Raw genomic sequence first — 25,689 nt, forward strand, 5'->3', positions numbered from 1 at the left:
TTATATACAACCTCCTTGCCAGATGTTTCAAGCCCCTAAACAGCTGTAACTGCTTCTCCACAGGTTTCAATGAAATTCCCTGAAGTATGTAAACTTTGGCTTGTTTGGGCCAATACCCACAGATCTGATTGCAGCAGCAGATGTTTTCTTTTTACCTGCAAGTGAAAACAGGGACCATACATCACGACCATGACACATTTCTTGTGAAGCAGATGTTTCTATTAGTGCCAGAATTGAATGGAAATTCAAAGGGTGCTTTCTTGATCTATTTTTTTAAAACTCTTTTTTACCCAATTACACTGCAACTGGCTGATATATTCCAACGAATCACTTCCCTTTTTCTTTTTTTTTTTTTTTGATTACTAGGGACAAAAAGAACAGCTTTATATCAGTCTCCCTCTATTAAATGTAAAGTACATCTGGACAGAGTCAGAAGATCCATCTCTCACTGGCAGTTGCAAAGCCATCGACATAATAAAATAATACTCTGATTGGTATTACAAGGCTGTATTTAAATCATTGGCATTCATGCTCTGAGTCCTTTGCAGGGAGCACAAGCCCTCCATTAGAGGCAAGCTTCATTTTGTACTGTGATCTGTGTAAGATATGCAATGAAAATGAGAAAAAGAAAAGCTTTTGCAGAGCTGGAGACATCATAAGAGAAGCTACAATGAATGTCTGGGCTGCTTTTTCAGTTACTTGTAACCTGCAGGTGTCAAATTCTGGAAAGAAGCTGAATTCCAGTTTTAATTAGTCAGCAGGTTGAGGCTTAATTCAGGGCTCAGATCTGTCCCAAAGCTCCTCCTGCTAGCAGCAAGGAGTTTACACCAAGCTCAAGGAGAAAACGTGACCTCCTTGCAGGAGGTGAACTCTGACCTTCAGTATCCCACTTCAACATCCCCAGTGCCCATGATATTTAAAGCACCTACTCCTTGCATGATTATCTCAGCAAGCCTTGGCGTTAAGTGGGAACTGAGCTGGTAAAACGCCTCTGGTGGTCACGGTGAGGAGGATGTGTCATTGCAGCTTTCACCCGAAGCTCCCCTTGGCTCCAGTCAGCTTTGGGGGAGGAAAAAACAAAACACAACAGCTAACCCTGTCTGAAATAGCGTGTGCCAACCCGAAGCCAAGTGCCATATGGGCCTTCCCAGGTCGTGCAAGGTAAGTCTGACCTGGCTTTATCAGCAGTCTGTTCTACCAGCAACAGTAAGTTCCTTGAGCTCCAAGACTTTTAAGTTCATGATGCGTTTGAATAGCAGCACATGCATCAATGCCCTGACCCAAAACTGTGTCTTGGAGGGTTGTGCTGACACATGTAACAAAGAGTAATGTTAAACTGCTCTACCTAAGGATGGTTTTGAGGGGGAGAAGCTGGATGTGTGTGCTGGGGTGCTGAACTCAGCTACTGGGGACAGCTGCTCAAAGGTAGGCAGAGGTCTCATTTAAAGCTGGATTCTTTGAAGGAGAAGCTCATTGTGCCTCTTGATGTGGGAAGATGGCTCTAGAGTTATAGGGGCAGCCACCACTTGGGTGTTGAGAATGAAGTTCACTGAAAAGGAAGCAGAGCTTCCTGGGAGAGGGAGGTTGGCAGAAGAAGACAGAAGAAGAAGAAGGATTTCTGAGAAAGGGAGAAACTCGTTGCTTTTACTTTGCTCAGGAAAACACAGCTTCCTGTCAGAGGATTCCACCAAGATACCTGCCACATATCATTCTGCTGCTGTATTGGAGAAGCCCTGGAGGAGACAGGGGCTGGTTGATGGCACAATCTTCCATTGGAGACCAAGAGCCAGGAACTGCCTGGGACTGGAGGACTTACTCAAGGAGTTACGTAGAGCTGGAATAAACTACAGGAACAAAGCCAAACCAGTGGAAGAGCTGACTTTTAAAATCATTATATTTGTACTGATATAACCCACACACACAGATAAGCTTTATGTCATTGCCAAAGATGGCCCCCACCAACAGCATATGAGAATCTCAGTACATGACACCTGCATCCTCACAACACCCCTGGGAGGGAGGGCAAGGGCCTGAACCCCCTTTCCCTGGTGGAGAACCTGTCAAAACAGAGCAATTTTCTCATGGTCACCCAGAAAGTCTCTTTTCTGAGCAGGGAGTGGCGTGGGGGCTGTCAGGGAGGGCAGCTGTGGGGTTGCTTTTTCTGTCAAAAGCCCTGCACTGCTGGCAGCTCCTCTGCTCCATCAGGGCCATTTCTGCTGGGAGCAAATGGCCACAAGCAGCAGGTGGTGTCAAGAAAGTCCTCACAGGCACTGAAGTGATCATAAAACAAGAACTTGGAGGAGGGCAGGGCAAAAAGAACCTGTGGAAAGACCAATCTGATTTGTAACCAAATGCCAGTCTTAAATGCCTACCATGTTCCTAGTAACAAAATGAGTGTATATCAAAACAACAACAAAAAAGTACTCTAAGAAAATGTGACTTTTTATCCCTGCCACCCCAGAATCATAGCAAACAGGGCTGAAAGGACTCCGAGGGGTCACCAGATCTTTTCCCCAGCTTCTATGATCCCCTGGGGCTGGGTCCCTTCAGTAGATGGAGCTTAGGGTGCTATCTTGGCTACTTGTGTCAGAGCTGTCCAGTGTCACATCAGGACCTGCATCCACCCCATCAGGATCTGCTTGATCTTTGGCGAAGTTGATGAAAACCTGCAAGTTGAAAAGGAGAAACATTCAGCATGTGACAGCATAAAGGATTCATAACATGAGGAAATGTAAAAGGAGGAGTGGCTGTTCATTTGACTGTGAGCTTGGAGAGAGTGTTGGGGAAAGAATTCAGCCCGGGTTTGAGAATTGCAGAGGTTGGGTTTCTCTGGGCTGATGTAAATGAATGGGTGTGCACTCCTGAATTGACACCCAGGATGCAATGGTGGACATTCCTGTCCTCATTGTCCTGCAGCTCATGTTTCAAAAGCACTAGCAAGGCAATGCCCACGTGGTAGCCCGTTTTGATCACAGCGTAGTAGTACAGCTATATTATTACTTTATCCACCCATCTGTCTGTAAGTAACTGACATAATGCACCACTGCACAGTGCACAGGTAGGTGTGTCTAATCACACGTAACAGTCTTCCTTTCAGCAGCACCTAATCAACACATAAAATATTCTTCCTAAAACACTGCCTGCCATCACATTTGCATGTACACAAATCCAAGCTGTCCTCCCACAAAACAAGACCTGGGGCTTCCTGTGGTTTGTCTGCCCGTTTTCTTTCACCATTGCCCCTTATTAAAAGAATATTGAGGATCTCCTCCCCCAGATCCCTGTTCAACAATTCAAGTGGCTACAGGGATGCAGGTTTTGCTTCTCTCAGGAGCAGGACAGACCTAATATACCAGATGCTTGTGGTCAAGAGAATGATTTCTTCTGGATAGTCCTAGCAGCATCCCTTCAGCTGATGTGCTCCCTACAAGATTTTAATGCTAGTAGGAATTGTCTTCCAAGGGAAAATAGAAGGAATTTAATTGTGAAGCTAGGTTTGGAGTAATGCACTAAATCAATTTACAACCTAAATACAGTACAAGGAAGTGAAATTAAGCAAATTTCCAGGATAGGTGGGAAAAGTCCACCACCAGGAAGCCTAGCACTGGACTTGAGGATGATTTGTAAGCCTGCCCTTCATCCACACCCAGGAAGGCTGCCGAAATCAGCAGTCACAGAGGGAAGAACAGATCCTTCATGCTACAGGCAGCTTTCTGATACCAGCACAGGTATCTGGAGGCAGTAGGCTCTGATAAAGCATCCCCAGGGGGAACATGGATGGGAATCCCTTTCAAAATGTCGTTTGTTGTCTGCAGCAGTCCCTGCTCCCCTCTTAACAGCTTTAAATGGATGGCCACACATCTTTAATTCCTTACCTCCTCTAAGGTTGTTTGACTCACTGAGAAGTGCCTGATATTGAAGGCTGCTTTGCTGGCTTCCAGGAGATCAAATATGTTGGCCACCCCTCCTGCAGAGACCGGAACGTGATACTCCACCATGTTGAAGTGCCGGTCCTGTGGGAACAGGAGTGATGGGCTGAAGCTGGGAGCCTGCTGCCTACACACAGCTAAGAGACCTGAAGGCTGTTGAGAATGAAAGCAAAGAGGAGCCAAACCACAGGGAAGTGAAGGGGCAGAGTGTGTGTTCTCTCCTGCTGGCTCCCAAAGGTGAAGAATGTTATTGTCCAGTATCGACCAGTGCTTCCCCACTGGGGATTTGTTTGGTTTTTGTGACCAGGAGATAAAAAACCCCCCAGAGCCAGGAGCTTGAGGGTAGCATTACCCAACCATCTCATTACCCACTGAATGTGAAGTTGGGCCTCCATGCAGTCCCAATCAGCTTCAGTGGGACCATTCTCAGGGGCAGAGGGTCACCTATCATGCCTTATGGGACCACTGCAGGGGTTTGCCTGCAGTTATTTGAGCCACCAAGGAACTTGGGTGCTCCAACCCTTGGACAATGTTTCTGATAGCAGTGACAAGTGTGTGTGTATGAAGCCCTTACACTCTGAGAGCACAGATCTAAGTGCACAGTGTGTTACAAGAGGTCTTATCTTGCAAGATCCTCTTGGTTAATTTGAAGGGGCTGAGAGGGCCTCAGCTGCAGGCATTTGTCCTGCTTACCTTCAGGCACGTGTTTGGGAAGTGTGACTTCATGAACTCTGTCAGCATCTCAGTGCTAACTGTGCTGCTGTTTAAGTGCATCTTTACAGTGAACCCTCTTCCAAACCTAAAGGAAAAGGAAAAATCACAATTAACACAGTAGGAAAGAGAAACACAGAAATAAAATCCTTTGAGGGTGCTGCACAGCCTCCTTGAGGGAATCTAACTCAGCCAGGGAACAGCTTGAATGGGCTCAGTTTTGTTAACCCTAATCTTAACAAGAAGCCAAGCTATTGTGATAACTAAGGAAATGGAAGTTCAACCCTAACATGCATCTCCCATCTGCAGTGGTGAAGAGATCTCTTCAGGGAACACATCTCTGGGAAAAAAAGGCTGTGAGGGCATAGAAAGTGCAGGAGTTAACACAGAATTTCAATGGGGTAGGAGGAAACATGTCAGAAAATGACATCATGTTGATGCCCTGTTAGCAAAGGTCTCAGGGTCCCAGCCCTCAAAGCTGTAGGTTAGTAACCCCAAATGTCATTTAGGAACAGGGAAATAGGCACCATTTCCTGACCTGCTCTTGATGTGCTGCAAAGAGCCAATGCACTGAAAGCTCCCGTTCACCATAATAGCCAGCCTGGTACACAGGGCTTCACATTCTTCCATGCTGAAAAAAAATCACCCAAAAAACTCTAATCAGTCATCGAGAAGGTACAAAAACGAGTTATTTTAGGAATTGGAGGACACTGTTGATTTTCCTAGAGGACTAAAGTGTGGTGGGTCTATGTGGGCACCCACATTCAGCAACAACAAACCCCCAAGCCTGTCAGAGCTCGGTGCCCTGAAATTCTGTGAGAACTGAACAGGGAGTGTGAAGACAGGCCTGTCCATACCTCCTGCAGACCCTGGAACTGGAGCCAAAGCTGCCCTACCTGTGGGATGTGAGGATCACTGAGCATTTGTTCTGCACTTCCTCACTGATGATTTTCCAAAGGTGACGTTTAGCATTTGGATCCATGCCAGAGCTGGGTTCATCCTGTTGAGAAAGACAGGACTGAATGTCAATTTCCACTCAAAATCTGATCTTCCTAACACTTGTGTTCTTTTCAGGTTCATCATGTTTGCTATTAAGGACCCACAGAAGATCTCAGCCTGGTACGGACCCACGAGAAGGATTCTCTTCAGTTGCCCTATGGATCTGACTGAGACAAGTTATTCTTTCTTCAAGCAGAGCCCTTGGCTAAGGCCTCCATCCTCACTGCCCCCTGGAACTGCACAGCTCCCAGAGGGACTGCTGGGAACTCTCACCCTCCTTTCATAGAACCACAGAACCATTCAGGTTGGAAAAACCCCTTTGGATCATTGAGTCCAACCATCATCCCTACTCTACAATGTTCTCCCTAAACCATCTCCACCAACACCACATCCAAACCACCCTTCAACACATCCAGGGATGCTGACTCCACCACCTCCCTGGGCAGCCTGCTCCAGTGTCTAACCGCCCTTTCTGTGAAGAAATTTGTCCTAATGTCCAGTCTAATCCTCCCCTGTTGCAGCTTGACCAGCACCAACCTCTCTACAATGACCTTTCAGGTAGTTGTAGAGACTGATGAGGTCTCCCCTCAGCCTCCTCTTCCTCACACTAAACATTCCCAGCTCCTTCAAGTGTTCTTCATCAGATTGATTCTCTAGGCCCCTCACCAGCTTCCTTGCCCTCCTCTGTCCTCCTTTGGGCTCCAGAGGATCTGTCTGGCTGTGACAGCACCACCCAACACCAACCCTGCTTTGCATTTGATACCACGGTGTTTTAAATAACCATGAACACCACAGGCCTAAGCCCAGACAAGAAGCTGATCAACAGGGACTTGGTTCCCACATCCACCTCCCTCTGCATCTGCTGATGAAGCAGGTGTTGCATTTCTTCATTTAGGGAGGCAGAAAGCCAGAGAGGAAAGGTGGTACCCTAACTCCTTCCTACCTTATGCACTGCTGATAAAATTGTTAGCCAATTTCTGATTGACAAATCATTATTGTTGAGGGTAACAGCTTATGTAAGGCAGAAATACACCAGCTTGGGCTCAGGCAACAGTCCCCAAAGAGGAAATCTTCCCACCTAATGTTATTGAGAGGTTTTTTATGTCACAAAAGCAGCTGGAGGGCTGGCGTATGTGGTCAGAAGCAAAGCCAGTAGAGCTGGGCTTGATGCAAGTTAGAGCAAGGGAGATTTATGCTGACTAGGTATCACATTTAATATCAGGAAACCTGCTCACAGAGCACTGCACACATTCAAAACACAGCAAGTAGAAAAACTGCACAAAAAGATGTCTTTTAACACTGGCAAATCTCATGAAAGAACTGGAAGCTTCAAAATGAAAGGCAAAAGGGGAAGCCAAACCTAGAAACATAATGTTCTAATCCTGAGGGAAGTTGCTCCTTTGCTCTTCTACAGATTTGGAGCCTTGGATGCCACTTTTCTTTCAAGAAAATGCTGGGAACAAGGCAAGTTTAATTGGGAAATATAGGATCTATTTTTGACCTCTGGAAGAGGCAAACACAGAAACTGGCAGACTCACCACTCTTATGCCCTCAAAAAAATAAATACATTGGGTGCTTGCTGGAGTCTGAACTTTCCTCTGATGCATGTATTATCAGGCTAATGATGGGCATCTGGGGGATGTCCTGTAAGCTGTGCCTGAGGAGGCTTGGCTAGACTGCCAAAGTCCCCCTGCCAGCCCACAGATCTGCTCATCTTTTCCCCACCAAGGCCTCTGTTTCTCACCAGCAGCAGAATTGATGGATTCCCAATGAGAGCCAGAGCAGTGGACAATTTTCTGTTGGTGCCATAACTGCACATAGAGGTGACTCTGTCTTTGTAGGCCATCAGGTTCAGGCGGTGGAGAAGCTGGAGCACAACCTGTGGGAGCAAGAGTAATAAATTACCACACATGTCTCTGTTCATTGAAAGCCTAATTAAAAGTCAAGCCCCAGTGTTACTCACCCCTTTGATAGCTCTCTCTGGGATGCCATGGAGCCTAGCATAGTAATACATGTGCTCTTCCACTGTCAGCAAGTCATCCAAGGCATCTTCTTGAGGACAGTAGCCAAAGAGGGACCAGTGTGCCTCACTAATGTCATTCAGGGACCTGTGCAGGGAAGTCAGCAAATCATTTCAAAGACACTGAATTGCCAAAGAACTCTGCAGTCAGACAGGAGAGAGAAAAGTCCTTTCTCCTGCTTCCCACCCCATTTCCCAACCCTTGAAGGAAAATGCCATGAATACGAGGGCTTTTAGGCCCTGCAAAGGAAAAGCTGCCTTGTGTGCAACCTGAAGTCTGTTAGTCAGGATGTCCAGTGCATGGCTCCCCAATGACTGCCAGCACTTCAGATGGCACAGCTGCCACCACGCCTGCTCCTCTTAAAGAGCATTTTGAGATCAGTCCTGCTGGGCTCCAGATGCTGGCTCAGGAGTGGGATCACACTCAGCTGAAGTCTGATCCCATTTACAATGTGATGAAGAACAGGAAACACCCCTGAGAGCAGCAGAGGTCTGACAGCAAAAGCAGACCCCTAGGGAAGCAACCGTGCCATCTTCAAAGGATGAAATTCCCCGTCTTATTTATTTTTCCTCTGCTTTGAATGTTTTGCTCGGTTTCAGACTTTTACATTTCTTTTCCTTTGCCACCCAGCCTTGAAAACTGCTCCTGGGGCTGCTGTGCTCATGCACCTTCCCCAGAAATCCCATCCACCATACCCAGAAGGACCCTGGACCCTCAGCCTTCCGCTGGATGCTCCGATATCACCCGTCAGCATCTTAAAGATGGTTGTCTTCCCAGCTCCGTTCACACCAAGCAAGCCAAAGCACTGGGGGGTGGGAAAGAAAAGTAGAACTGTAACCAGGCTGTATTTACCATGCAGAAAATACTGCTCAGAGGTGAGTGCTCCCTGCATCTTGTCTCCTCTTTTCTCTGGACCCTTGAGCAAGATGAACCGCAAGAGCAGCAGAGCGACTCGGAGCACACACACGGGGCTGTGGAGGTTGTTGCTGGTGCAATATGGTTCATTGTGTATTAGGACCTTCTGCTTAATGTGAAGAGCCAAGGATGTGTCTCTAATACAGAGCCATTCTTTTCACTGCAAGGTGCATTTTTGCAGTGAGTTCATCTGACAGGCCAAACCCTGATCATCTAACACGTGCCTTAACGTAACACAAGATGTCCAGGTTGGACTCGACCTTTTCCAGCCCAAGTAATTCTCTGACAAGTCTGTTTCCCTCTCCACCTCCTCCCCAGGTAATTTCATAGAAGCTATGAACTACCAGAATGCAAAAAACGTGTTATGATGAACTGATAAAACAAAAACCAGCTAGCAATGACACCCCCAAGTCTGGAGAAAAAGGCAAGCAGGCCTGGTCATGTTCATTTCCAGAGGGAAATAATCTCACTCGTGCACGACATGAATAAGATTGAGAACTGGGTCCCTGTGGTGCAGTTCAGAATCTCATGCTAAAACCTATGCTGTATTGCCCATGTGGGAGATATGCAGTTGTGTGATGCATAAGCAGTCACTATTGTGCTGGTGATTACTGTTATTATTACCATTGTTAGGACAGACCAGCTGATGGGACAGTCCTCCCAAGTTGAGCCCACTGCAGGTGCCCGGCAGCTCTCCAAGGCTCTTCCCCACTTGGAGGTCCATGCAGGGACAGTATCTGTGCACAGTCTGCAGTGCTGACACCAGCACAGGACTGACTCTTGCCAGAAGTTAGAAGCCTTGATGCCACTTACGTGTGGGGGGAAAAAAATATTCCTCTGCCAGAAAGATCAGCAGCACAGCCTCCATGTGAGGCTGCTGCCCAGCACCCTATACCCCTTCATACAGCCTGTATCTCAATGGGACCCAGGCAATTAAAAATCAGGTAGCAAGGGTTACTTCCAAGCTTCCCACACACAGCCTGAGGTAGGATCTGGTCTCCAGAGGCCACATGAACTTTCCTCTGGATCCCAGGGGTGCTCTGTGTGCTCCTGTCTTTTCTCTTCCATGAGCCAGTGCTTTTGCAGGTGGCTGCACTGACATGACCAAAGAATGTGGGGTTTTTTAATTTGAGTTAATTTGGAGTCCTCTTTCATGAAAATGTGGGTTCAGCTGAAGTGATTTGTCTTTCCCTGATGGGAAAACACATGCCACTGGACAAATTCTGCTGTCTCTATTTACCATGTGGTAATCCACAGTGATCCCCCCCCCGAGCTGTGCTGAGCTCCCTGCTGTAGGAACACTGCATGCAGACATTTTGCCCTGAATACAGCTCCATCACTGTCCCACCACTCTTTCTAGCGCTTTCCAACTGTCACTTGGTGTCTCAAAAATCCACCAGGAGCCTTTTGGCACTACTGTACCCCCAAGAATCAACGAGTAAGGCACAGGCATGAAGGAGGAGGTCAGAGGAGAACAAACCATCTCAGTCATGCTGGGACAGCAGCAAGGACTGGGAGACAAGGTGACAGCGGGACTGTATGTCCCACTTACCCTCCCCCAGGTTGGAAGGTGCCCACAGCCTTTTCCCCTCTTTACCTCTCCAGCAGGAATCCCCAGGCTGATGTTTTTCACAGCCACGATGCGTTTCTGAGGAAGGTGGTAGATCTTTGTGAGGTTCTGGAGCTGCACCACGTCGAAGTCAGCTTTGCCAGACTCCACCCGGTTCCTCTCTGCCTGGACGTCCCCGTCCTCTTCAGCCACAGGTGGCAGAAGTGATGCTTTGCCATGCACCCTGTCAAACAGGAACCTACAGGGGGCACAGAGAGTGGACCTGACCCTCTGGCAAGCAGACAGCAGTGGGAGCCCTAAGGAGCCTCCCTGTGAGACCTCAGGGTGTGTCAACATACACAGATACACATGTTCTGCTCACTCCTGATATTTGCACCCTGTAGGGAATTTCAAACCCCAACCTTCTCTGCCAGCCTCATTTCTTTTTCTCATTTGCAGCAAAGATTCTGAGCTGGAGGAGCTCCTGCCTCACAGACACGCTCAGAATGTAGGTGATAGGACTGTTCTTGCTCTTCCCTGTGTGCACCCAAGCCAGGGGAGATGGGGAGATGCAAGCAGAGGGTGCTCTCAGGGGACTGACTCCTCTTACCAACCAGCTGCACATCAGCCTTCTAAACCCAGAGATGGGGAGATGCAAGCAGAGGAGGCTCCCAATGGACTGACTCTTCTTACCAACCAGCTGCACATCAGCCTCCCAAACCCAGAGCCCTGAAACAAGGGCCACAGACTCAGCTAGCAAGGACTACCAAGGGAGTCCAGTAACCTATGCCTTTCTTAGCCAGTGTTCTGATCACTGGTAGGTCCTGGGACTGCTGCCAGACAAAAAACCCACACAACTTACTCCCATGTTTGTAAAGTGTCTTGGAAATCTATGAGCTTCACAATTGGCAACGATGGTGCAAGAGCCCAGAATTCAACCACCGAGCACTGGCTTTGTCTGTTTTCATCAGGAGGCTCCAGCTGCTACTTACTCAAGTATTTTGTTCCAGGCTCTCTGAATCATCCTGTCATGAACTGTGAGACGAATGGCAAAAAACACAGTGCCCTGGATAAACATGGCAACCAGCTTGGATGTGGTCTTGTCCAGCTTAAAGGTTTTGTCAGGGTAGTCCACTCCGTAAGCTTTCAAGAAGCCCAGAAGTGCCTGATCCTGTGAGAGTTCAATCAAACCATAGCCAAAGCAAAATTGGGGGAACAGAAGGAATGCATGCCTTAAGTTTTCAGCAAGATCATGCAAGCCCTGAAAAAGAAACACAACAAAACAAACAGACAAAAAAGGCAGCACAATCAGTAACTGTTTTTATTCACGGAATAAATTTATAGGTTTTACTGTGGGACTGGAGTGTAACAATTACATTGGGATTTGTGTCTCAGAGCAGAGATAAATGGAGAGCAAAGAACTATGGAGACAGCTTGTTTCACAGCCACAGGGTCAGAAAAGTCAACAGGCAGCTCTAAGGGGGTGACCACCACTAGCAAACAGCAGCCAGTTCCTGGTGCAGTCCCTCTGTTGCTCCAGCTGCCTCACCCTGTGCTCACAGCAGCCCCAAAACCCACCCATGAGCTGGGGCTGAATCCTGCCCCTGATGCCTCCCAAAACCACAGAGCTGCTGCACCAGCCCAGTCCTGCTCCTGTTTTCCTTGTACAAACTTCTCCATAAAACACAAGATTTGGCTTTAATAGCCATAGAAGGGCAGTTGCACACAAAAAGCTTTGGTACCTTCCTAGCAAAATGAAGGATTAGTGCACACAGCAAAGTGGAGAGGCAGTAAATTAGGATGGGAAGAGATTGACTCCCTGCCCCTGGGACACACAGGGATGATCATAATTGCACGTCCCTAAAATCCAAGGGGTTGCTAAACAAGCACTGTCCAGCCAGAGAGAAGAAACCAACTCAGCTATTGAGAAGAAAACAACTCAACTAAAGCAGTTGCCCTTCATTAAAGAAGAAAAGGAAAAGAAATGTGGGATGTACATTCTATCCCAGTGATTCCAAAAAATACCTCAGTTCAAAAAAAGGCTTTACTTTAAGGAATCATCACAGTCTCATTTTTCATCCTTGCAGGGAGAAGATGATTGCATTACAGACCTACATGACAGACAGTCAGTGCTGGGCTTAGTGCAGCACATGTCACACTCAGGGCAATGACATCTAGTTGTCACTCTCCACAGTTCATGCTGCAAGAACTTAGCAAGGGTTCCAAGTCCCCAGCAGCTTTTCATCATCATCTACATCTGCCTTCTGCCCTTCTTTGCATGGGCAGTTTCCTTCCTCTCTTTTTTTTATTGTCCCCTCTCTGTCACCATCGTTTCCTTCTTTGCTGGGGGTGCAGATTTACAGTCAAGCATGATTTGTGTCTGACTCATGTTCTGTCTTGAGGAAACCCCATTAAGTCCTGCAACTGTAGTGTCCTCTGCTTGATCTCCCTCAAATATCTTGAAACCAGCCAGCTGCTAAGGACCTGATCAAAGCCACCAAACTCAACAGGAGACCTCCTGTTGTTTCCCCAGGGGTTCAGTATTAGTAAGATTCCTACCTGATCTGTGGCCTTTTCCTGGGAGAGCAGAAATACAACTGAGTGAGTTATGATGGTGTTGATGCCAAAGAACAAGTTGACACAGACATAAACAATGAAGGCCATTCCTGTTTCTTTGAAAACCCCAGCCAGCAGGTACATCCACGAAAATGTTGCATATCTGTAAAATACCAACAGTGCAGAGAATCCTGAAGTAACTCAAAGAGCAATTGAGAGCAAAACAACTACAGACCTCAAATAAAATAACAATTTTTGTTTTGCCACGTGATGAAATGTTCATATTTCAGGAGCTCACAGAAGGAAAAACAGCTCTTAGAATTGGCAGATGAAGTTTATGATACATACTTTGAACATCAAGTCCTGACTGAAAGCAGACAGACTGGGCCTGAAGGATTCAAAGCCTGGGAGACAGTTTTGCTAAGTTTTCCTGAATTGTACTACTGAGTTATTTTATATTTTTTTTTTCCTATTATTTTGAAATGCTTCTGTATCTTGGACTTTGCAATAGTTCAGCAAGCATCTGTTTACAGCTTGGGCTGTCACTGTGACCTTGAATATTTCATACCCTCACGTAGAGTTTGCTTTGAATAAAGTGGGCATGACACCAGTAGTTTAGCTTCACTACTCCTGGAAGGAGCAAGTAAAGTGAACATTGAAGAAAAAAAGCCCACGTGTTCCTCCTTTGGATCCCAAACTGCAGCAGCCCCTGCAACACCCAGGTCCTCACTCTGAGCAATGACATTTAACTAAGTTCCACACTTACCCAAACAGTAACAGCAGGAGAAATACTGCCAGTAAGTTATTGTTGTTGCAGAAAGCTGGTATCTGGAAGGATGAAATAACTCCTATCGAGAGTCCAATAGGGACCATAAAAAGTACCTGCAAAATGATATTAAAAAGATGTTATTAGGACCATAATTCTTAAGCATTTTTCTAGAACTGCTCAGAAGCAACAAAGGTGGGTCTGAATCTGGTCCCACGAGTGCAGCTTGGGTTTTCTGAGGGAAACCAAATACAGGAGGGGCTCTCAGTCCTCCTGAGACTCTCAGAAGTCCTGCAGATGAACTCCCACAAAGCCACGTTGAACAGGCTAAGCCTCAACAGTCAGGACTGTGGGCAGGAAGAGCCTGATAAAAAGGTTGTGAGTGAAAAATGCCCCTTTGGGTTTTCCGTTCGCCTTGCAGTCAGACCACTTTATCTTGCCCTGTAAATCTGGCCTTTCTAACGTTGAGTCAAGCCAGAGACCTACCCAAACCTCTGCCTCGAGAGGTTCCTCTCTTCCCCAGCTTTGGGAGTGAACAGAATTTACTGGCAGGGATTCATGGAGCAATATCAAGTTGCCGAGAGCGCTGGATTAGTTTCAGCCTGCTGAACACTGATTGTGGCAGGGACTCTGGGGGTTTTCCTGCAGCCTGATTTACAAATATGCAGCACTGGAGCCAGAGCTGGGATCAGGGAAGCAGACACTGCTCCACCCTTGCCCCTGTGCTGAGACTTGGGGCTGCTCTGCCAAGCCAGGCTGCAAGCCCCACTGCCTTCAGTCCCCTTCCCTGGGAAAGGCAGGAGGTGCTGATGCCTCATTACACCAGCCCCTATAATCAGGGTATTATTTACTGGGGAGCACAGTGTGGTTAGGACTGCTTTGTTAGTGTGCATCAGTGTTACCAAACCACCTGGCAGGTCATGTCTGTGCTCTGCCTAGTCGAGGTGCACATTCCCAAGGGGTTTCTGGCCTTAGCTTTCACTGCACGAAAGGGGGCTGGCCAGTCAAACACCCCTGAAGATCTCATGTGTTCAGGAACTGATGACACCACCTCTGGGATCTGAGGCACCAGCAGGAAACTGCACTGATGGAAATTTGTCAGCTACACAGAGCTGATCACCATTACAGCATGGCTGGCAGTGCCAAAGCTCATGAGCACAGACAGCCTGCACTTGCAGAGCTGTATCTGTGTGAGGGTTTGACATTGTGCACTGGAAGTAATCCAGATGACACAAGGCACTTTAGTCTACAGACACTGTGCATATTTACCCTCTGAGCCCAGTAATGCTTCCCAGCAGTGCTATTAACCCTCCTTACCATGAGGAAACTTAACTTCAGGGAGAACAAGGGGATACAGCACAGTGCTGGGGAGCTCATCCTTTGATAGGAACAAGGTGGTAAATCTACATAGTGCAGTGTGGCACCATGGAAAGGAACTTGCTCAGGTCCTAAAAGGTATATGGCTGCATTATTAGCTTTCCCTGGCTTCAAAACTTTTGCAATCTATAATCTTAAAGAGAGCATTCAACCCAGCAATGGATTTTTGCCCAAAAGGGGGGGGGGTGTCAGCTGTGAGATGTTTATTAATGTTTCACCCTAGGGTTTCCAGAATGGCTGTAGCCTCCAGCCCCGAAGCCATACCCCAGATGTGTAAAGCCTGCATGACAACTAATCTAACCCTGCAAGCTAACAGCTTGCATGTTAAAATGGAAATCAAGCTCTGGCCTGTTCTGTGCTGCTCTCATATAAATGTGCTGAGTGTTTTGCATACACTCAAGAGAGAAGGAATGCCTTTGCTTAGCAAAACCCACTCTTGCAGTTCACATTTAACAGTCTTCAGTGCCTTGGAGAACAATTACTACATAACTCTCTTGGTAGTAATAATACTAAGAAGTCTAGGCAACCAACTTTAAATAAAGAACTTCCCCCCCCCCCCCCCCCCCCCCGCTGTGTAATGCTACTCTTGGTGCATTTAGGAACATGAATTATTTACCAGATCATAAATGAAGTTAGTCACCCAATAGCTCATCATCCCAAGGCCTGAAATGTGCTGCAGTTGTTTGGCCTTGGTTTGGTGTTCTTTTACCACGTAGAGCACAAAGCTTGCTGTTGTGATAGAGTAGCCAACCAAAACAGACATGGAAACAATGATGTCGAGTAAGCTGTTGAGCCTGGGGAGAAAGCAGAGGAAGATGGACATGGAGGGTCAAAGTGGCAGGTTTCCTTCTTGCAGAGACAACATTTAGAGCTCAGAAGCAAAGAGGTCCTGGTCTGTGCCAGCATCTTCTGCTGGTGGTAATTATGCCTAGAAAAAAAGGACTCACAGCACTGAGTCATAACACTGTGCCACAGGGTAAGGCCAAAGGGAAAAGTTCTTGTTGTTTTTGTTGTTACTGCTGTTATTATTACTATTATTGTGCCAGAGCACAAAAATGTGTGATGCTGGAACTGTGACTTCCAGATCTATAATGGGGTTATTTGAAGAAACCCTACCAGGAGTCTGTAGCTCTGTGGCATGCAGGATGCTATTCATGCAGAGAGGAAATAAGACAAGGAAGAGAGCACTTCTATCATTTAGACAAAAATATTCAGTAATTTAGGCTGCCTTATAGCTTCCAAGAAGCTGGTTTGCTTCTCCTGAAGCTGAACAATTCAGTCATCAAGCAAATGCATCTTCTTACATTACTTGCTCTTGACTCTGTCCTCCAGGATATGGGTGAGCTGATAAGAAAATACCTACAAAAACAAAACCAAAAGAGATTGAAAGTGTGGCTAACTTAAAGCTTCCTTCACCAGTTCCTAAAATTACAGCACCATAGAATTGCTTTGGTTGGAAAAGACCTTTAAGATCATCAATCCTAACCACTAAGTAATACAGAAAGCTGAGTAGAGAAGAGACCAACTCAAAAGTTGTTTTTCGCTCTGTCATCTTGGTGTGATCTTGAGTAGAATTTTGAGCATCCCCATTTTTCCTATGGCTACACTTGGATGCACAGCAGATGTTAATTCAAACCCTAGGCCTTGCTCCTACATCTGTCTGACAGCATCATTCACTGCAGAGAGAGCACTCCCACACCTCAAATCAGGCACGTGGGTCCATGGATTGTAGGGTGGATTCCTCAACACTGACACACTCAAGACAAGTGCACGTGTCATTTTAACCTTGCTGCTTGATGATCTCACTGCATTTCATTTGGTCTTTTATCATCAGAAACAAATAGTTCCCTGCTGCCTTGTCCACAACTATTATCTTCCTGTGACATTTGTCTCTCTCAATGTGGGCAAACTACTGAGATCCTACCATAAACCCAAGTAAGCTACAGACACCTTTTTTTTGGCAATGAGTTAATTCTGAACCATTCTGTCTTATGCTCCTAGGAACTAGCTTTTCACTTTTGCTAAAAGGAACTAGCAAAAATCTAGTGACTATATTGGTAAGCCCCATGTGATGCTTTCCAAAAACATCCCTTACATTTGGGTTTGTATCAGGCATAAGCTGCAAGAGAGAATTTTTCTGCTCACTTGCAGATATTTGATAAGACTTCATTTAAGCACTTCTTCACCAAGGAGAACACCTAGCCCAAGATACACTGTTGTTGTTCCTCACAGTGCATTTGTTTTGCTTGGAGACCATTTGTGCCTATAAAACCAGAGTCTTCTAACAGAAGGAGGAACTTAGGGGGCTCTGGTGGGCCTGTTCCAACTTCCAGTGAAGGTTTCTGCCTTGGTCCCACCAGGATGACAGCCCAGCTTCTATGATTCTAGCACCTCAGAAAAAAAGGGTTTAGGCCAAGATGGTTTTGTGCCTGAAAATGAGGTTCTCCATCTGTGTTTAGGCACCTAAGTAGATGCCTCAGTTCCCACAGAGTGCTGGAGGGTCTCTAGCTGCTGTTCAATCCAGAGAGATTTGCTAGAACACGCCACCTCTGAAATTTAAGCTCCTTACCTCCAGTTGCCTGATTCTCAGCAGTTATCCAAGGAGGAACTATTCTGGGCTATTTTCCCTAAGAACGAGCACTCCGACAGGGGGGCCAGGAGGGGGGAGACTGTGAGTTTAGCTGACCAGATGCCAGACTGAGCAAAGAAATTTGAAAGGGAAGATTTCACAGGAAATTCATTTCACAGTCTTGTCATTGGTGAGAGAAACGGAATTAAAATATTAGGCTGCTGATAAAGCCACCCAAACAGCCAGGAAATGTCTCCCTTCTCTAAAAGAGGGAGAGAGAGAAAGATACTGTCTGTCTAATCTGTTAATACTTCACTGTAAAGCCATTTTCCTTTAGTGAAGCTTAGGCTAGAAGTCAAAATTTCCATTTCAATGCTTTCTCTTTTTTGTTGGTTGGGACTGAGAGAAGAGAAAGCACAATATTCATAAGTCAAAAGTTATTATGACTTGCTTAGTGACAGGGTAAAAAGCTTTTTATGTTGTGGTGTTTTTTTTTTAAATATACACAAAGTCAAACCTCTAAAGCAGGACTGGCACCTCTTTCAAACTGCTGAAATGACAACACACTTTTATTTGGCCATTTCAATGGTTCTTAAACTGTCATTTTACTCGTCACAAGAACAAATAGATTCAGCTGCCAGGAACGTACCTCACGAAACGTCTGTTCAATTGTATTTCAGACTGGATTTACACTACCCCAAGGGAATTATCCTTGTCCATTCATTTTCTTTTCCCCATTCTATTGCTTAAATCATCAGTGGGAAGCAGAGAATTATCTGCCTGGTCATTTACAACTAAGCATTTCTTCCCCCAAAAAAACCGCATAAGCAGGACAGATGGAATAAAATCTGCAGCTCTTCTTCCCCACTGAAAATCGTGATTAAACTTTCCCTGTGAAAACTTTCTGACTGTTCACACAAGCTTCCAGCCTTTGTTCTTCACTACAGCGTGTGTTGGGAATGCAGAGACAGGGCAAGAAACCTCACTTATTAATAATTCAGCTGCTGGGGGATGTTCCTGCGGCTGGAAGCGCCTGGCACGGGTTTTCTCTCTCTCTCTCTGCACCCAGGCAGGGGTTGCAGGTTTGTGACACAGTCTGGAGCAGAGCACACCCAAGAGCTGGAACCTTCTGACCTGGAGGGCATTGCTGCAGATCTCTGAGGCACAAGGCAGGGGGTATTTGAGGATGGTGGCAGGGAGAAGGCTCTGGTTTTGCTCGTTGTGAGGGGAGTTTCAGTGCAGTGGTAGGTGGAGGTGGGGAGAGAGAGATGCTGGTTTGACTTGTAATCAGCACCTTGCTGTTTCTTTCATTCAGGGCATGACACTCAAAGCTTCAGACCAGATGCCTTTTTCATTGTAGTGCCATTATAATGGAATATATACATATATATGCCATTTCCATATGTAATTCAGACACATCAGTGAGGAATACTCTTATGAATGAACAGACACTGTCACCTGCTCCACCACCACATGGAACAGCAGGCCTCTGAGGTCAGGGGAACAAGGCATGACTAGGACATGGCTGGAAGGGCACCATTTGCCAGTTAAAATCAATCAGCACAGCATCCCTGCACACAATGGCTACTCCTGTCAGATCCCATAAATCTCTGCATAAGATTTCTCAAAATGCCATCAACATAACCTGCCTCTTCTCCCTGGCTCCCTCTCTGTCTCTAGAGACACACACACACCAGTATCTGTGCCCATTCTGCACCCTTAGTGTAGGTTAAACTGCAAATGGGAAGACAGGATGCTCTGGGTTATCAGCAGGAATCTGGGTTGCTGCATTACATTTCCAAGGAGACAGTGTGAGAACTGATAACCCACACCTGATAACCCACAACCCATAACTGAATGTAACTAACATTCCTTGTATGTCGTGTGTCAGACAAAATATGTAGCTTAAAATTATGTTTCTCACCTAATCTCACTCTCTCTCATTCTCACACAAACATACAGATACCCACACAGCCTGAGTTGCTCTCAGCAGAAGGGTGATATTAAAATTACTGCTCTAAACCACCCCCAGAAGTGACCTAAAGTGACCCCCCCTGTGTATGGCACCTCACAAGAGAAGCTACTTCAGTACCAAGATGAGAGGCAATAAAACAAATTAGCAACCATTGGCTTTTTTTTTTTGAGGAAGGAAATGTTTCATGCAGGAGCTGGGATCCTCCCTGCCCAGCTGCCCTGAGTCTCTGACTAACACAAATGAAATATGTCATTTCTTCACCATTTTTGTTTAAGGAATTGCATAATTTGGAATAAAGAAGTGGTCTCGTTGAAGTCAAGGTAAATGATTTCAACAGAACCAGGATATTCCCTCCAAAGGGAAGAAATTTTCTGCTTGTGTAAAGGGACACTTACCATATCTGGAAGTCTCATTATTTGGCAAGTTAGCTCGAAGAATGAAGTTGTTCAAGCTATTGAGATAGGCTGGAAGGCTGTGATAACCCTCAGGATTATACCACACCTGCACACAATTGAGAAATTGAAACCATTTGGGAGAGGAATTGTTACTGATAACATTTTGGTTTGTTCTGCTTGAACGAACGAATCATTCCATTGTTGTTATCTGAAGTTATAAGCTCTACAAGTAAAAGTCCAATGATTAAAACCACATCAAGTACCAAAATTAGTACAAAAGCACATTTCACTTTCAGCACAAGCAACTCCATCAGCTTCATTTGCCTTCTGGGAGAGAAGAAAGCAGCACTAGCTGGGTATGTAGCAAAAAGCACTTGGGTTTTGCTCTCTAGTAGTTGCTCGGGTCCAGTGGAACAGCAGCAGTGGAGACTTCCCAAAGAAGGCTAAGCAGTCAAATGTCTAATAATCCTTGAAAGACATTGGGGGGAGAAGGCTGCTCTAGGGCAGAAATGAACCAGCCATCACTACCTAATTCAGCATCCTAATTCCCTCCTCATGATCACTTTCCTTACCTGTGCCATGGTAAACCCTGAGGACACAGGGGGAAAATTACACCACAGGACATACACTTTGTAGGGATTTACCATCACCTACTTTAGGCACAGCCCACAGCACCCAAGTTGGAGGTGTAAATTACATACCAAAGCCTGGAGAGCTTAGGCTGTTAAGGTTAGAGGCTTAAACACAGCCCACAGCACCCACCTTTGCACACCCTCAGGTCCTGCATACTCAGTGATTTCACTCTCCTCACCCTAGCAGAGCAAGGGCTGGAGTCTGCCCTGCTCCAGGTACTATCCAGGTTTCCAGGTGTTAAACCTGACATGTGACAAGCAAATATCCAGTGCTTTCAGATCTGAGATGAAGCTATGGGGTGAAAATATCTGCAAATTCATTACATGAGTGTTAGTGAAACCAAGCCTGTGCTTCCCTTTTCTTGGAGCCCACTCTGAAAACAGCACTGCTTTTGCAGGAAGGCTTCTCCTGGTAGGTAGGTTTTGCAATGAGATCACAAGATCTTGTCAACTATCTTGCATTTCCCTTCTGCCTCAGAGTGGAGCCTCAGTGCTTTTTATGCTGCTGTGTTACAACACTTTCACTGAGCAGAAATGGAGAAACTGGCATATCAGCCAGTCCTAGTTCAGGTACATCCATTCTCTCACGAGATAGAGGTGCTACTAATTGATCTTTTCACCTCTGTATAATAAAATTATGACAGCAGAAAAATTGTCTCCTGCAAGCAAGAAAAGTCAGACCAATAAAGATGAATGGGGAAAGGAAATCAACTGCAATTCATCTCTCCCAAGCTGCAGATTTCAGAGGGTTTTGCTTCATTTTCTCAACTAGCCCTGAACTCAACATCACTTCTCCCGAGTCCCACACTTCCCATGCTGGGACAAGCAGATGGAGGTTAGTTACCTTAGTCAGGGTCCTGTTGGGAGGCACTGGCCTGATATCAAACTGCAGATCTGTTGTCAGAGGCAGCCCAAAGCTCCAGCCACCATACCTGGGTGAAAACCAGAGGGAAATGGGTTGCTACCCTCATTCAAAAGCTTCAGTATTTAGCCTGGTGCACATTACCATGTCACCTCAGTTAACTCCAGCCTGACTTAAAAACTTATCCCAGTAGGTAGTGTGCAACCAAGCCAGTGGTGCTGCAGGAGCCCTTCCTTGGGGGGGGGGGGGAAGGGAAACAGAAACTTGGCAGCACTATCACAAAACTGTGCTGAAAGCCTCCACTGGAGAAGCACTTTGGAGCTGCATGAACTCCTAACATGCCTGGCTACCACACTGGAAGAAGATGACTGCTTCTTACCCAGAAGAGCAGCTCAGTTTAAATCAGTGGCAGATTAACATACTCCCTGACAACCTTAATGGCAGGCTGGTTTTGCCCCAAGATGGGCTGTGTTGCAGGGTCCAGAAACACTAATAGCTCTAACAGTCCCATGGTGCCAGAGGTGTTGAGCCTCTAATTTCACTGGCATGGATGCACTTGTTTAAGTGAAGCACACACTGAGGCTCTTCAGAGAATCAAACTTGGAGGAAAGTGCCTCCCCAGGGTTTACTTCATGATAGGTTGTGTCAGATTTTCCTCTTTGTAAGCATATATGAGGCAGACAAAGGCTTGTCTCCTGATCCAGCCATCAGCCTATCAGGTGATTGACACATTATCCCTGCTATGATCAAGCAGAGCACTTGCACAAACCTTTAACTCCATGACTGCAGGACGTTTTACCTCCTTTTACCAGAGTCACAGTGACCAACTGAGTGGCCCTTCTAAATCCCTACTGCACTGTCCCCACCTCAAGCACAGCAGATAGGATACACTGAGGAGGCTGCTCCCAGGGCAATTCAGAAGGAGGTTTATGTGGTACCGTTTCTGCAGGAAGTCTTTGGTAGTTGCCAGAATGTAGGTCTCCACATCGTGCCCTGACAGGTTGTAAAGCGTCCGCGTGGAGAAGGTCCTTCTGTGGGGGGGGGGTGTAGTTGGTCTGTGGGCATGTCTGAGCAGAGACAAATCAACAAAAGGGTTAGTGTCTGTTTTGACTAAAAACTAGCTTAGCAGGACAAGGTTGAGGGCTGGCAATGGCAACGTTCTGGGACTGAGTCCTGCAGAAGCTGGTGGTTTGCAACTCAGGGGTGCAGAGGCACGCTGCGTACCCGCTGTCCTGAGCTCACTTAGCAAGGTGCTTAAAAACCATCTTTGCTTCTAGCAAAAGACTTCAGTTCTGCTGCCATCAGTGAGGCCTTGAGATGTGCTGCACGGAGGGAGGTTTCTGCTGAATCAAGGCTGATCCTGCTTGGCAGCAACGGAGTGACTGCACAGGCAACAGCAGAGGGCAAAACAACTCGCGGAGCAGAAAACTCCTGGTGGCCTCAGACTCTCATCTTGTATTTCACAGCAGCTGTGGTCTGCTTTTTCATTTTACTGACAGGCATTGGGAATATTTTTCCCAGCTTCAGAGAAACCATGGATTAGTCCTGAGCGGATAATCTAACAGGTCACATCAACCTGTCACGAGGTTGAAGTGTCCTACCAGACAGCAAGCTGGCTGCTTCTTTCAGCTCATCCATAACAAAAGCCTTGGCCTCCCTCATTGTCTTGCTGTTCATAACTTGGCATCAGAGGACACAAAATAGCTTCCTTCATGCTGAGGAACACCTGCCTGTGCCTGCTAGAGCTGAGACTCAGCTTTGAACGTTTCTGGACATAAACTTAATTTCACATCATTAAAAGTATTGACATAATATCTCTGGTAAATCAGGCTATGTCCAGAAACCCACATAAAATAGCTGCCTTTAGGGACTGACTAGGAACATTCAACTTACATTACAAATGGCATCACACTGTGCTTTGAGTCTGATTTCCCACTGAAAAAACAAGCTGAAGACAAGTGCACAGCACTGGAAGGAGGAGAGCTTAACTGCAAACTGGACTGTAAAACTACTGTAACATCCCTGGGGCAGAATCAGCCTTTTCCCCATGTGGATGTAAAGACACCAAGCCCAGCAGTGCCCATATCTGGTTCTGTATGAACCACTGTAATGCAAACAACTAATATTATTAACCATCACTATTCATAATAGGGAGCAGAGTAAAAGCAGATGGACCTAGACATTAAATTCTGAAGAGCAAACAGCAATAATAGCTGTGCTTTCATATAATGACAGTGCTTGTATAAAATGCAATTTTCCTCTTGAATACATGTTCACCTCTGCTAAATGGGACAATCATACAACACTCAAAAACTCTGTTAAATGTTTTCCCACCAAGGGGAGGAAGGCAGGTATACTAGTCTGTGAATCTTCTGAGGGTGTTGCTTCCTTCCCTGTCTCCAAACTGGAGCAGACAGTGATTACCCAGTGTACAAATTAAGAAAACCAAGAAGAGACGGGAGGAATCTGAACACTGAGCTCCCCTTAGTATCATGCCTGCCCACAAAACCACTCCCAAACTACAAAGCCCCCCAAATAGCCCCCCAAACTCCCTCTTTCTTGGGTTTATTCAAATTACCTGGATGCCATCTGTGCAGTTGCAGGCAGAATACTTAGTTCTCTGGCTTCCACTGGCAATCCATGGGCCCAGCATGTCCTCCTTTAAACACTGCCTGAAAAGGAACACATTTTCCTCTGAGGTTCTCTATGCTCAGGTGGACAAACGATGCTAATTGCTGTCATGTTTAATAACAGCAAGGATGGCAGCAAGAAGCTTCAGCAGAAAAGCAAACCACCTTGTCAGCTCTGGGTGCTTGAGGGAATACCCATGCTCCAGCTGCCTTCAGAGCTGATCAGGAGAGAGCCATCCCTGCTCTGCTCTCTGTGCCTGGATTTGATCAGCTGAGCAGGAGGAACCCAGACACCACTGCATCCCCGTGGCAGGCATTGGAAGGAGTTAGCACACAAAGGCCAAAATAATCTTACTGTGCAGAATTAAGGGCTGTTGGCATTGCAATAACTGGGGAGTCCTGTGATGGACTGTATTGACCACTGTAAATACTCAGGATGAATATTTGCCTGCAGACAGGCAGCACACGCACTAGTCTGTCCAGGATTTTACTACCCGTTCCTTGAAAACTTATCTGCACAACCTGAAACAAACCAGTCCTCATGGCACAGCTTGTAGATACAGATAGCAGCAGCTGTGCTAAGAGCATTCAGGGTGGGCTCAGTGTTATAACTGGGATTCTTGGGGAGGCAAGGACTGTTTCCCAGAGAGGAGAACAGCTTGCTCTCGTCCTGGCATCCTTACAACTCACAGTAACGACACAGTCCAGTTGTGGTCCTGAGTATTTCTTGAACAAAAAGGACACCAGTTTCAAGGTCCTGGGGCTGTACAGAAGCCCTAGTCTCCACCTTAAAGCACAGTCTAGTTTCCTGTTTTCAACAATACCTCCAGTTCTGTGCTGGCAGGCAGAAGCCTTTGCCCCAAGCTGCACGGGAACCACGCAGGCTCTCGGCAGGGCTGAGTCTGTTTCACACCAATCATGGCTACACAGCTCCCTGTTCAAAACTGACTTGCATCCCACCACCTCCCATCAGGGAGCAGCACAAGCTTGTGCCTGCCTGCAAAAGGCCAGTCAGACATCTCCTAATGAGCTGAAAGAGTCTGCAAGTCCATCTGAAGAGAGGCAAGAGATGTGCTGGTTTGGTTTTTTTTCTCTGCGTGTGGCAGCAAAGTATGAAAATTCTGCAGGTGATCAAAGATGGTTGTTAAGGTCTAATGGTTAATAGTGTTATGTCAATTCTCTTGCCTATTTGGAATGTAAAGGGAAGAAAATCAAGAGCTACTTACGAATTGCTTTCATTCATGCATGTGTTATCTGTTCCAGGGAAAGCAAGCATCGAAGCAACTAAAGCATCTGTGGTTTCATTAAAATTCCTAAGATTTAACAAAGAAAAAGAGAAAAATGAGAACAGAATAATGTTCAAGGTGCTTCCAGCTGCTACTGAGCAGAGGAAAAACTATCTGAATGAAGCAAAATCTAAGATACTAAATAAATGGTTATTTGTGGTGCTAGCCCTACAAACCACTTAAGTACATGCAGCACATAAGCACAGACACAGAGGTTTAAAAGCTCATTCCTGTGCTCACTGCTTAGAGCTGCACACCTACTGCAGTGATTTGCTGCCTCCAGACTGAAGCACAATAATGCTGAACTTTTGGACAATCAGGATTTGGGTTCCAGGCTGAAAGCATCTGCTGCAATAATCAGGCATTGCTTCCAGTCTTGTCTCAATCAGCTCTCTCATCTCTGAAGTCCATTTGGTTTTGGTCATTCAAGAAGATGCTTTGTGCTCCTGACCCAGCTTCTAGCAATGATCCATCAGGAGAAGCAGAGAACATTAGGAACAGAGGACTCAGAATTCCC

The 25,689-nt window shown here is 46.2% G+C and overlaps 1 protein-coding gene across 1 annotated transcript in view; it reads right to left on the reverse strand.

The window, feature by feature from the left end:
* Positions 1-1,876: 1,876 nt before the first annotated feature.
* Positions 1,877-25,689, reverse strand: part of ABCA12 (ATP binding cassette subfamily A member 12) — a 113,862-nt gene continuing 90,049 nt past the window's right edge. The window contains 20 exon segments of the mRNA XM_051624176.1: positions 1,877-2,666; positions 3,876-4,013; positions 4,623-4,728; positions 5,179-5,271; positions 5,537-5,640; positions 7,384-7,518; positions 7,603-7,747; positions 8,356-8,465; positions 10,173-10,383; positions 11,117-11,385; positions 12,684-12,843; positions 13,447-13,562; positions 15,440-15,617; positions 16,128-16,182; positions 19,763-19,868; positions 21,239-21,326; positions 22,195-22,298; positions 22,300-22,323; positions 23,835-23,928; positions 25,113-25,199. Of these exon segments, the coding sequence (XP_051480136.1) occupies positions 2,547-2,666; positions 3,876-4,013; positions 4,623-4,728; positions 5,179-5,271; positions 5,537-5,640; positions 7,384-7,518; positions 7,603-7,747; positions 8,356-8,465; positions 10,173-10,383; positions 11,117-11,385; positions 12,684-12,843; positions 13,447-13,562; positions 15,440-15,617; positions 16,128-16,182; positions 19,763-19,868; positions 21,239-21,326; positions 22,195-22,298; positions 22,300-22,323; positions 23,835-23,928; positions 25,113-25,199 (2,443 nt within the window). The 3' untranslated portion in view covers positions 1,877-2,546.

This window comes from Apus apus, chromosome 6 (genome assembly GCF_020740795.1).
Source record: "Apus apus isolate bApuApu2 chromosome 6, bApuApu2.pri.cur, whole genome shotgun sequence".
Lineage (NCBI taxonomy): Eukaryota > Metazoa > Chordata > Aves > Apodiformes > Apodidae > Apus > Apus apus.